At 39.3% G+C, this 12,973-nt stretch overlaps 1 protein-coding gene and 1 long non-coding RNA gene across 4 annotated transcripts in view; one reads left to right on the forward strand and one right to left on the reverse strand.

The window, feature by feature from the left end:
- Positions 1-2,981, reverse strand: part of LOC125487431 — a 9,381-nt gene extending 6,400 nt beyond the window's left edge. For both annotated transcript variants that reach the window (XR_007265892.1, XR_007265893.1), the window contains exon 1: positions 2,889-2,981. This is a non-coding gene — a long non-coding RNA (uncharacterized LOC125487431). The remainder of the gene's footprint in view (positions 1-2,888) is intronic.
- LOC109923881 (receptor tyrosine-protein kinase erbB-4-like) overlaps positions 1-12,973 on the forward strand; it is a 136,310-nt gene that overhangs the window by 114,000 nt on the left and 9,337 nt on the right. For both annotated transcript variants that reach the window (XM_048618933.1, XM_048618932.1), the window contains exons 20-24: positions 1,724-1,909; positions 2,103-2,258; positions 4,613-4,688; positions 8,855-9,001; positions 10,430-10,527. In XM_048618933.1, the coding sequence (XP_048474890.1) occupies positions 1,724-1,909; positions 2,103-2,258; positions 4,613-4,688; positions 8,855-9,001; positions 10,430-10,527 (663 nt within the window). The remainder of the gene's footprint in view (positions 1-1,723; positions 1,910-2,102; positions 2,259-4,612; positions 4,689-8,854; positions 9,002-10,429; positions 10,528-12,973) is intronic.

The following is a 12,973-nucleotide window of genomic DNA, read 5'->3' on the forward strand; positions in this document are numbered from 1 at the left end:
ACCCTTCTTCAGAAATCTGAAGAAGGGTCTAGGCCCGAAACGTCAGCCTTCCTGCTCCTCTGATGCTGCTTGGCCTGCTGTGTTCATCCAGCTCTACACCTGGTTATCTCAGATTCTCCAGCATCTGCAGTTCCTACTATCTCTTAACAAGGGCATTGTAACTTTTCTGGCTCCTCCATGGTTTTGTTCTGTATCTTGTATTGGACAGTAGGTAACCATCTTAAAATAGGACCAGGATTTTCTAACTCTTAGCTAGGAAGCTCTTTCAATAACCAGTCTGCTGTTTTCTGAATTACTTTAAGGAAATAATATCTAGTCATATGAATATTTTTTTAAAAACTGGGCTATTAATATTACAGTTTTGACACAGCTGCAATCTGCTCTGTCGACCTTTCAAGGACAAATAATAGTGCAGAAAATTTGTAAAATTACCACAATAGTTGTACTGTCATGACCACAGGTCCAGAACCCCAAAGTACTTTAAGCATCTTGAGTTTGTAAATCCAAAATGTGATTTTTAAGAGTGCTAATACAGGCAAAAATGGCTGCAGATTTAAATGGAGTGGCTGTGTAGAGAGAGACCCACAGAATGTCAAAACTAGAGATACAAAAGTAACTTCAAACAACATTCCTTTAAAAGTGAAAGAGACAAGTCAAAACAGACTGGACTATGATCTCTTGTGACTACAAAGATAACAAGGGACTGACAACCCTATATGGTAAATGAACCCTCTCACTCAGAGTGCTAGCAGCCAGCTAGTTAGTAAGCCAGATAAAAGGAAACAAGACAACCAAAGGATTCTTCTTGCTCTGAAAGCTGGGGTTCAGTTATGGTTGAAAGTAATCAAAATAACAGAATCTCAACCAATCTGAAAAGCTAAGAATCTTGAAACTGACTGTTCAGGTCAGGGTCAACACTACCCAATGACCTCTGCTGCAACGGCCGCAATGTTCAACTTTCTGCTCTTCACAGACAATTTGTATATGGTTTTCTAAACTTGTATCTTCTTGGGCTTGCCTCTTATTTTTAATCTATTTGCACGTGTGTTGTGTTACTAATTATTCTTCTGTTTAGTAATTAATAAACTTGTTAACTCAAGAAAGTCCAGTTAAATTAGCTGCTTTTAAAATGTAAGCTAATTTGGGTCTAGGAGAAAAGTGTGCACAAGGGAAAGAATCTATAAATTTAAATTAACCTTGCTGCAACCAAGTGATGGAACAGACGAATAAAGGTGGCGAGCCAGGTCATCCCTCCTTTCCCAGGAGCTTAACAATTTGGGGTACTCCGTCTAGAATCATAACAAATTGGAGAACCCTGCTCAGGGTCTGAGCATAACAACAGGACTGAATCAGAAGAGCAGAAGTTAAAACCTGGCTGGGGAGAGGCAGCAAAGACAGTGCCTCTTATGTGAGATGTCTCCCCTTGAGGTAAAAGGGAGGCTGGACCAGAAGACAATAAGGAGTTCCCTTTCCCTATAGTGGGTAAGTTCTGTAAACTTAAGGGTCAAGTTATTTGTACTGAAGTTGACAGTTATGAGGGTCTGTCTTTTATTCTCTGCCCTACAAGTTGAGAAAGGGAGTGTAGAATTGACAACTGGTGAAGAAAATAAATCTTTGTATTTCTAACCTCATTAGTTACATCTGTGAATCTAGAGGTAAGGGATCTACTGTTAATATGTGCTCTGTTGGTGTTTCATTTTGTGCATTGGTGTTTTATTTACAGGACATGCTGATGGTGGGCAGTCTGGATCATCACCATGTCTTACGGCTCCTCGGAATCTGCCCTGGGGAACCACTCCAGGTAGTCACACAGCTCCTGCCACTTGGCTCTCTGCTTGAATACCTCCACAAAAACAAGGGTAACATCCAATCTCATCTGCTTCTCAACTGGTGTGTTCAGATTGCCAAGGTCAGTGAGACTTCAAATTATTTGTTTACACAAAAATCCCATGATTAGCAAAGGAGGAGCATAATAGAATCTGTACATCCTTGGTGTACATCAATTGCCTAGTGGTGAACTTTGCTAATGATGGACTCATGGGCTAATGATTAAACACCAACTGCTTATGTCCCTATTAAACCAACTGAACTTGTTACCACAGGGTATGAGATACCTGGAGGAGAAGAAGATGGTACATCGGAATTTGGCTGCCAGAAATGTATTGGTAAAATCCCCCAGCCATGTTCAAATCACAGACTTTGGCATCACCAACCTCTTGGCATTAGATGAGAAAAAGTATTTCTTCGATGAAGTGAAGGTTAGTCATGTTGGTTAAGTGATTAATTTCTCGTAGAAAATAGTAACTTATTCCTTAATCACTTCTTTCTGTTTAAATGTTATTTTTGCTATGCCAGTGTTATGATGCAGGGAAAATATTTTCATTGATTTATTATTGATATCTAAAAACAAAAATTCTTCCTATGCTCTTCTTGTAATTGTGAAAACTCTCCAATAGCTTGCTGAGCGTACTGAATGAGTAACTTAGGCATACAGTCTGGGAAAGTCCCAGGTTTTGTCCCTAGTTTCTGCAAAGTTGGTTGTAGGTAGGACTGGGCTACATATAATATCAACCACAATCAAATGACACTAAATTTCACAACATAATTATCGTTCAGGAAGGCCATTCAGTCCATCTTAATATATCCATCCAAAAATGTTCAAATCTACCCAGAAGGAAAGTTCATGTCAATAATGGGCAGTTGGTGACCAAGGAATTTTACACCAAATGAGACAGTGCTTCAGGAGATGGGAGAAAACTGGAAAAATAAAATGAGATATTAAGTAGATGTGGAGTTTGTTCTTCAGGAAGAGCTACCTAAATAAAGAACAGTAGCAGGAGGGCCTTGTGAGCCTGTTCTCCTATTCAGTAAGATCACGGCTGACCTACCTCATTGTAGGAAAGGTGCAGCTATCTCTATTTCCAGTAATTCCTTCAGAGTACAAAATTCTATCGATCTCAGTCTTGACCGTGTTCCCTCTCCTGTCAAGTACAAACAGGAAGTCTGAACTGATTATCCTCTCACCTTTAAAGACTGGTCTCAGTACTCTAACTTCAGCAGAGATATAGAAAAATGGATTTTTTTTAAAAAAGGGCCTGCACAAGATACGGCACCTTGTTCTGGATGGTGTGTGCCATTTTGTACCATAGGTATTGCGCAAATAGTATTGAGTGAAGAGCACATTGTTCATTATCTTTCAATTGAGCTTTAAATCAAGGTCCTGTCAGCCTGTTCCATTGCATTACATGGATGTTGAAGATCCCATGCCATTATTCAGTGAAGACCAGTGAACTCCCCAGATGTCCTGGTCAACATGCTTCTTTCACTGATTACCACCAAAAATTGATTTAACAGGTCATTTATGCCATTGCTCTTATAGGACCTTGCTGTGCGCAAATTAGCTGCTCCATTTATCTACAGAGCAACAGTGACTGCACTTCAAATTACTTCACGGTAGATACTGCACTTTGGGGCAGATCTGAGAGACATGCTAATGCGCTATTTAAATGCAAGGCTTTCTTTTTGTCTGAATGTGCTGCAGTTCTCCAGTACCCATTTCCTAATGGGTTCTGGGGTTTGATCAACATTACATGTTTAAATGTTGTGTGTAAAGAGTGATACTTCCACACAAACTCATTTCATTGATTTAGAAGAGAATTTCACTGGAAACAACTTGTACATTGAGAAACAATTTTTTGCGCAATCTAGAGCTGCCAAGTCCGCTTTTGCGCAAAATGAGCTTTGCTGAGATACATTCAGAGTAAACCTAATAATGGTGGCTAACATTAAATTTGTATTCTATTAAGTATACTAACTTGATATTGTAAATCAATTTTTCACTAAAAGATACTTTTTATCATTAAAACTGGCTCCTAAATCTTATAGGCAGAATCATAGATACATATTTTGTCATCAGGTTAGGGGTACTAGTACACAGAGCTAGCTGATGTGAACTACAGAAGCGCAAATGCATATTCAACAGACCACTGAATCAGGCATATACATGTTTTTAATCACCAAAATTGAGTTGCTACTTTGTTTTAGATCTAAAGGATATCAGGAGTCAAAAAGTAGCGTGATCTGGATCACATAACAATCACTGCGATCAGAGGCAACAGTGTCAACTTATGACCATCAAGCTGATACGAGATCTTAAAGCTTCCAATATTTTTAATGGTATAGAGAGATTCATTGTGAGCATCAAATTTTTAGTATCTGTGATTAGGATTTTCTTTTAAGCAAACCAACTTATGCAACTTTATCCTGTTACAAGACAAAATACCAGGTGACTTGCTTGCAATTAAACTCAGATTTGTTTCATATATAGTTTTTTTAAAAAAGCTCCTTCATGGAGGAGCTTCAAGTGCTGGGAGTGCACAGCAGGAATTTGGGATTTCACTCGATTCAAGTGTCCATGATTTTCTGCCCATTTTATTTGATTAAAATCTCAGGGAAACATGAATGAGGCATGCATCCAAATTCCTGACATGTGCTCCAGGCATGTGAATCTCTGCACATGGAGCCACAAAGGCAAGAATTTGCCCTATCTTTTGAAAATTGCCCAAGCTGTTGTGCTTTGTTGTTGAGTATGTCTGTCTGTTGCCTGCTGTAGATGCCCATTAAATGGATGGCACTAGAGAGCATTCACTTTAGAAGATACACCCACCAAAGTGATGTGTGGAGTTACGGTGAGTCATATACTTATGGAAGCATTATTTTGTACTTGAAAGCTAAAGTGCTGCAGTTTTAAACCGAACATTTTCAATAGCTTATCATTCTGATCCAAAATACAACTTAACTACTGTAGTAATACAAGAATCCATTAATGGTGTCTGGGTCAGGGAAGATCTTTGTTCTGCTGTTGGAGATGCTGAATTTAGATTCTGGGAACAGCAATAAAGTCCCAATTAATTCATTAGAATTTCTTCATTTTGTAGCTCATGACAGGAGCTACAATGGGAATGTGGTTTACCTGGACTTTAATAAAGTTGATAATAAAGTGTTCCATGGAAAACAATTTGAGATCAAACCATGGCTGGCCTATAGGAGACAAATGGACTTGTATAAATAACAAGTTTTGTGTATGGTGTGAGAGCTGAGGTCCTGTGGGGACCAGTTTTGGGATTGGTAGTTTCAACATTTCCACACATATCAGAAAGTGTATTGGTAGCTTCACCTCAGGTTGTGGATGAACAGCAGAATAGTAGGGGTGGTTAATATCTGAAAAGGGGAGACAATTCACAGGAGGACTTAAGACTGTTTGCAGTGGTGGGCCAATAATTGGCAGATCAGGAAGTGTGAAGTTGTGCACTAATGGATATAAATTAGTGCAGGGAAGCTAGGAATAATGAGCAAATGCTGATAAGAATGAATCAAGAAAGGGATCTGGGAATCATCCATGGTAAATCCTCCAAGCTACCAAGTCAGTGTCTGACTGCTGTTAAGGAAGTGAGTGGCACATTGGCTTGGATAATAGGAGGAATGGCATTTATGTTGCCATTGTGCTCTCTCAGTAACAGGGAACATTCCCAACTTAATTGCCTAGTACAGTACCAAGTGATGTAATTGGCTATCAACTACAGCTTCAAAAATGGTGCCAGGTGCTAGGCTTACATCGTTGACATATCTGGTTGATATGTCTTTTGTACTTGATGTTGAGATTCTCAAATGGTTTATTCTTAATATCAGTATTCAGGAGGAGAAACTAGGTGTTTCCCATGGGTAAGTACTAACAAAAACTGGAAGTCCAGTTATCTGGAGCATACTTGTTCACTTTCTGGAATCTAACCAGACAAGTACAGGCAAGAGGCCAGAAACAGGTCAACAACTCGTATTGTACAAGATATGTGGGTGAAGAGGAATAAGGCTGGGAATTACAGTTGCCATTAAATAAAACACCTGGGTTGTTGGAGTATTACTGATCAGTACGTTAGTGAGTATTGTTTAGGACTTGCCATCAGCTTCCTCAAGTACATGACAGGAGGTCAAGGATAAATTATACAGTAGGGCCCAACAACTTTATTCCATTCACCACTGGCCTGAAAGCAGCAATATGATGGGCTATTCTTATTCTACCAGTCTGCTGGCTTTCCCAGAGAATGCAGCATCATCAGTGCTACCAGTCTTATCATTCAGGTCCCTATGCCATAATGGTGTGCTGTTTAAGAAAAGAAAATCCTACCACTTCATTATACGCAACATTGTCATGCAGATCTATGCTTCCTTCCTGAGACGTAGTCTTGTCCCTTCATTCAATTACAATCATCCACACAACCTTACTTGAAGGGAAAACGGCAAAGGAAGGATGGTTCTTGGAGTACAGCATTGTACCACTTCGATGCAAAAGCAACAATCGGTACAAAAATTCCTTTGATACAATCAGAATCATCTTTGGAAAAATCACAAGGATCTTAAAGCAGGGCTTCACAGGCTTTGACTGATATGTGACTTTACAGTACTGCCCTCTCCTACCTGGGGTTTTATGAACAAGTGTTGGTTGGTGATCTGTTCCTTTACTTATGCCTGCAAAAAGAACTTGCTATGCAGATTGAAGAATAACATGGTAAAGCCATAGAACAGCACAAGTAGAAGCATGCAAATGACAATAAATTTGATATCAACCCATCAATGCAGCGAGCAAAATTTGTACTTTTGATGCTAACTTAGGATGGATTCAAGCGTGCGTAATTTCTTAAAGTTGAGGTCTGTGCTTGAAAAGCAATTGTGTCCAAACCACCTTCTTTAATATTTTCCTGCACAATTCCTCATATATTCCCATCTGTTGCTGGGCTTTTGTCATCATTCTAAAGAAATTGCAAATAAATGTATAAGCACAATGTTCCAATCCATTGTTGTGCATTTATTTCACCGTTGTGTGATGTGTGAATGTGATTGACCGCTGTACTTGCACTTTGTTTCTGAAGTAGTTGAATCTACTACTCCTAAGTGATTCCATATAGAAGAAGTAAATGTGCTGACTAACTATACATGTCTTGTGACCTTCTTGCGCTATATACCAAGAGGGCTCTATATCTGATTCTCCCAAGCCTAGTCCTGTTGTGACTGACTTGTCCAGCCTATTTTCTGATACCTTTACTGTCCATTATGATTAATTAGATGGATATGCCCCCAGGTTGAGACCTTGCTGCTATCCTCTAGAATCTATAGCTCAGCTTCAGCTTGCCAAAAATAGTGGTCATATTGTGAGGTGTCGGCTTGCTCGGGTATACCGGCTGTGGCTACCATCTCGTTGCCTCAAGAATATATACACGTGAACAAAAATACCACAACACAGCCTGCAATAATCATCTTTAAACACATCTTTCAGCGAAATATGATGCTACTGCAGTTGTGTGTGACAGTTGCTCAGTAGAACATTCCAGGACGAGAGTGTTATGGTGGTGGTAATGAATTGATGGATTAAACCCGCCTTTACCATCCCCCACTTCCTCGATACTACCCTTTACCCCACACAATTAATTCCAAGGTAGCCTCTTTGGAATCAAAAGCTTAAGTTGCTTAGGACCACCAAGTAGGCATGGATGTGCTCTCTCCGGTTATAGTTTTCCTGTCCTGCAAGAAGATCAATACTAAAGATAGTAATAGTACATGGTGATGGAAAGAACAGTGATACAGGGCAGTTTAGGGGCACACTGCATGCTACAAATTTCTGATATGTGAAATATCATTAAGAATTGTTGCCGTGCATATAGGTCCCCTTATAAAATCCCTAAATGTAAATGTAACATACATCCTCAGTGTTCCCATTCAAACAAAGCATTTCTTGCCAGGGTTTATTGTGATGGGACAGTACTGAAACAATCAAATCCAATTACTTAGCATCATCCAATATTCAAGGATAAGACTGTTAGCAGAGATGACGTCTCGTGCTCGGGCCTCGTCCTGATCATGTAATGACTTGCTGTAGTACATTTCTTATGTTCTGACATCTTTTTGCTGATCTCTTTCCAGTTCTTGTGGGCTTCAATTGCTGCATTGACACTTTTTTCCACCTTCCACCATGTCTGTGATACTGAGGACAAATGGGGGGAATGACCATCAGTCCTTTTCAATGCTTCCTCTCCTTGCCTCTTTCCATTTGGGTTTCCTAATTGTAAAAGCTGGTTTTTCTCACACTGTGGCCCTCAATGCCTCAGCATCATTGCTCTACTGACAATTGTCCTGACCGCTCCAGGGCAATCCCACTGTTTGAATGGCTTCTAATTGGAGTTTACAGTCAGTTAACAAGGATTATCGCTTCTTCTGTGACATTGGCTGACCCATTGTGCAGGCATCAAGGCACATGTTTTAGTGCATCTACCAAAATTAGGAAACTCCCACGTAAAGCAACTTTGTTTGAAACCCTCAACAGCCTAAAGTAATTAAAAGCAAAATGTTTCAATTACAAGTCAAAGATATCCTCTAATCAACCTGTTCAAAGACGTTATGACACGTCTCTGAAGCAGGTGGGACTTGAATCTAGGCCTCCTGGCTCAGAGGTAGAGACACTACCACTGCACCACAAAAGCCCTTATCAAAGCAATTTCTAAGCTTCAGAGATAGCAGGAACTACAGATGCTGGAGAATCTGAGATAACAAGGTGTAGAGCTGGATGAACACAGCAGGCCAAGCAGCATCAGAGGAGCAGTAAAGCTGACGTTTCGGGCCTAGACCCTTCTTCAGAAATTTCTAAGCTTGTACGTCCAGCTTTGCGCACATTGCTCTGAAAGCAACCTTGAGCTCCATTGCCTACACTTTTGCAACAAATAGGAGGTTACTAATTTTTTTTAAACAATCTTTTAGCTGATTTTTAGCACTGAGTTCCCAACTTTAAAATACAATGTGCTGTTCACAGGCGTCACTGTTTGGGAGTTGATGACATTTGGTAATAAACCATATGAAGGAATTGCTGTTCGTGAAATCCCTGGTCTCTTGGAGAAAGGTGAACGCCTGCCGCAGCCTCAGATCTGTACCGTTGATGTGTATATGGTCATGGTGAAATGTAAGTATGCTATTAAAGAGAGCTTCAAATGCAACTTGGGACGATAGATTATGGAACATTACTGTATATTTAGTTGCCGGAGAGTGAAGGCGGGAGAATTGGATATGAATAAGAGACAACCCTTGTTCAGTGCAGTGGCATTTAGGTAGTTCGATTCCCACTGATCTCCCTGTTGCTAATAAAATCCAATGAAGTATTCTGACCCTTTTGGAATATGATACAAATTGTTCGAAAGTAAAAATAATACTGTAATTCAAGTAATAATTTTAATCCAGATTACTCATCTGCTTCCAGATTTATTTCTCAAAGAAGGCAAATCATCCAATTACTCTATTTGAATTTTCACACTCCTCTTATATTGCCTTAAGCGTCAGACTAGATGTCAGGAACCCAACATTATTCCTGATGTCCAGCTTCACCAAGGTGTTACTGATGGGAACTATGTTAAAATGACATACCTCTACACAGCAATCATTTGTACAAGCCCATCCAAATATGGGTGGGTATTTTCAATGTCACCCATTAATTCCCACAAAATCACAGAAATGGCAGAAAATTCTAATTCTCTCTGTCAGGTTTCCTGTAATCCTCCATCCAGAATCTCTCCAAAATTGGGAGTGAAAAGTAGAGGATATGGAATTAAGTTTTCTCACATCCTGAAAGCAAGTTTAAAAGATCCAGTCTCACAGCCAACAAACATCATGCTGGGAGAGACAGAATTGAAATCAGTTCATTTTTATTCAGAAATGACATTGTAATGGAGTGGAGAGGATAAAATTAATGGATTTTTTTTTTGAAAAGGGAAGACGCCATGGAATACAATGTCACATTGTCATGCTTACTAAATGAGACTATATCAGAGTATTTTGAGCCAAAGCTTTTAGATTATGAAATGTGTTGAGGTTGCAAAGAGTACATCATAGTTGAATCTTAAACAAATAATATATTCATTTGGCTAAGCTTTTCAGTTGAAAAGACATTCACATTCAAACAGGAACAATAAAATTAAACCTTCCTGAACAAATTATGAAATTGGCTTCAGTAGAAGCTGCTATATTCCATCTGGGTTGTAATTGGACAGACATGTGACAATAAATAAATCAAAAGTGGCAGACTAGCTCAATATAAAGAGAAGTCATGACCCGTCCATTCTCACATCAACAGCCATGATGGAAAACTTGACATAGATTTAGACAGATAGGCCTTTAAGCCCAAATAAAACTTCATCCTGTCTCATTAAAACACTGCTTCTGAGTGTTGTTTGTCTTGCTTTCTCCTTGGATCCGAGTGTTTCAGACATCTACATTTCAGGTTGTTCCTTAATTAGTCATAAGGGAGAATTCATTTTCTGGGGTCTGCTTTTCTTTCTGTTTCAATTTCAATAAAGAAACAGACTAAACATGATTTTAATATTTTTTCCTCAATCAGGCTGGATGATCGATGAGGACAGTCGCCCAACATTCAAAGAGCTTGGTGCAGAATTTTCCCGGATGGCTCGCGATCCGGCTAGATACTTAGTTATTGAGGTTTGTACCTGTTAAGTCTCTTGAGAATGTTGGAACAAAGTCCATATCATTCTGAAATTAAACTAGTGCTGTATTTGAGAAGGTCTGAAAACAGCATTATTTCATAGAGTCACATAGAATGTACAGCACATTCCTGTGTTTATGTTCCAGTTGAGCCTCCTACCTGGGTCTTCATTTATCAACATAACTATATATTCCCTTCTCCTTCAGTGTATCTAACCTCCTCTTACATGCATCCACATTATTTGCTTCATCCACTCCTTGTGGTAGTAAAATCCAATTTCTAATGACTCTTCTAATAGAGACAGTGAAGTTTGAATTTCTGACGGCCCCTGGGTTTGCCCTTCCCCACACGTGGAAACAGTCTCCCAGTGGTTACTCGGTCAAAAACTTTCATAATTTTAAAGATGTTCCATTAAGGCACTCCTCAGCCTTTTCTATTCAAGAGAAAATAAACCCATCCTTTTTGTTACCTCATTTGATTCTGATCAATCAATGTTTAAATCCTATAATTATATTTGGGTTAAACGTACCAGATCCTGGCTCTCGCTATAGCTAAGCAGGTTTACACATTGAACTGATCAACCCACACCTTTTAAAAGTTTGATCTCAGCTGTACGACCTGATCTTGACTAATGAGATATTAGGGGACTTCAGTACTCCTGAATCAAAGAGAGTTTTATCAACTGGGGTTACTACTTGGCATCCTGCTTTGGGAAATCATCTCTTATGGCAGTTATGGACAAACTCTTGGAATCCATACCACAAAATCAACATTTAGAGATGCACAAGATAAATAAATAGTCAGCATTGATTTGTCAAACGCACATGCCATTTATCAAAATTAGTTAAATTCTTTTTGAGGAAGTGACTGGTGTAAGTAAGTGTATTGTAGCTTAAGCAATGCAAATGGATTTCCAGAAGACAATTCAATAAGATGATTATGGCAGCAACTTGCATCTAGTTCCTTCAACATAGTGAAATATCCCAAGGTGCTTCATAGGAGTGCAATCACATATTTGACAAAGTCATGTGGAGAGATAGTAGAATAGATGACTAAAAGCTCAGTTAAAGAAGCAGGTTTTAAGGAGTATCTTAAAGGAGGAAAGAGAAAAGGGATTCCAGAAATTATGGTATGTGCAAGAGGGCAGAAGTGGAGGAGCATAGAGCCCTTGCTGGGTGGTTGGGCTAGGAGAGGTTACAGAGAAAGGAGGTCTGAGGCCAGGGAGGGATTTTAAAATGAGAATTTTAAAATCAAAGTGCTGCCAGACTGGAACACAGCCACAGTAGGTCAGTGAGCACAAGAGTAATAAGTGAGTAGAACTTGGTGTGAGTTAGGATAATAGTTTGGATTAGTTCAAGATTATGGAAGGTAGAAGATTGGAGGACAGATCAGTGAGTGCTGAAATGATCATGTCTAGAGGTAACAAAGGCATGCATGAGAGCTTCAGCAGGAGATGAGCCGAGGCAATGGTAGAGTTGGGTAGTGTTACAGAGGGCGGAACAAATGAACTTGGTGATGGGGTGGATATATATCAGAAGCTCAAATTGGGGTCAAATACAACACTTAGTTTTTGAACAGTCTAGTTCAGCCCTAGGGAGCTGCTGTGAAGAGGGATGGAGTCCTGACTAGAGAATGAAATCTGTGACAGGGAGAATGACAATGGCTTTGGTCTTCCCAATGTTTACATAACACCTTTCAATGCAGAAAAATGTCCCATTGTACAATCAAAAGTATTAACAAAAAAAAAATCCTGAGCCAAGGAAGGAGATCTTAGGAAGGGCAATCAAAAGCTTGGTCAAAGTGCTGGGTTTTAAAGAATGGTTTAAGGGAGGTTAAAAAGTTTGTGAAGGGAATTTGAAAGCAAAGGATCTAAACAACTAAAGGTATAACCACTAATGCTGGGGTGGACAAGAATGGTCTCAAGACAAGAGGCTAGAGTTAGAAGAATGGCAAGTTTAGGAATGCTTAAAGAGCCAGAGAAGACTGCAGCTTCCTAGTATAATACTCGTTATGTAGATTTGCTTTGTGTAAAACACAAAGCAACAATTTAGTGTTGGAGATAGTAAGAACTACAGATGCTGAAGTCAGAGATAACACAGTGTGGAGCTGGAGGAACACAGCAGGCCAGGCAGCATCAGAGCAGCAGGAAAGTTGATGTTTCGGTTCGGGACCCTTCTTCAGAAGAAGGGTTCCCACCCGAAACATCAACAATTTAATGTTGCTATCTGTGGTTGCCTAACTTCTAACATAGTCAAAAATTTTAAAAAGTGTGTCTGTAAAAGATTAAATTTATTCATCACTGTACTTGTAAGACACTAAAATACACTGCTAAGGTTCTAAATACATTTAATCTTATACAGACACAGTGCACAGCCTAACTAAAGTAGCTTACTAAGTGAGTGTAGAGTAACATTACAAGTCAAAAATGCTACAGATTTATTT

Source organism: Rhincodon typus, chromosome 41, assembly GCF_021869965.1.
Source record: "Rhincodon typus isolate 14 chromosome 41, sRhiTyp1.1, whole genome shotgun sequence".
NCBI lineage: Eukaryota > Metazoa > Chordata > Chondrichthyes > Orectolobiformes > Rhincodontidae > Rhincodon > Rhincodon typus.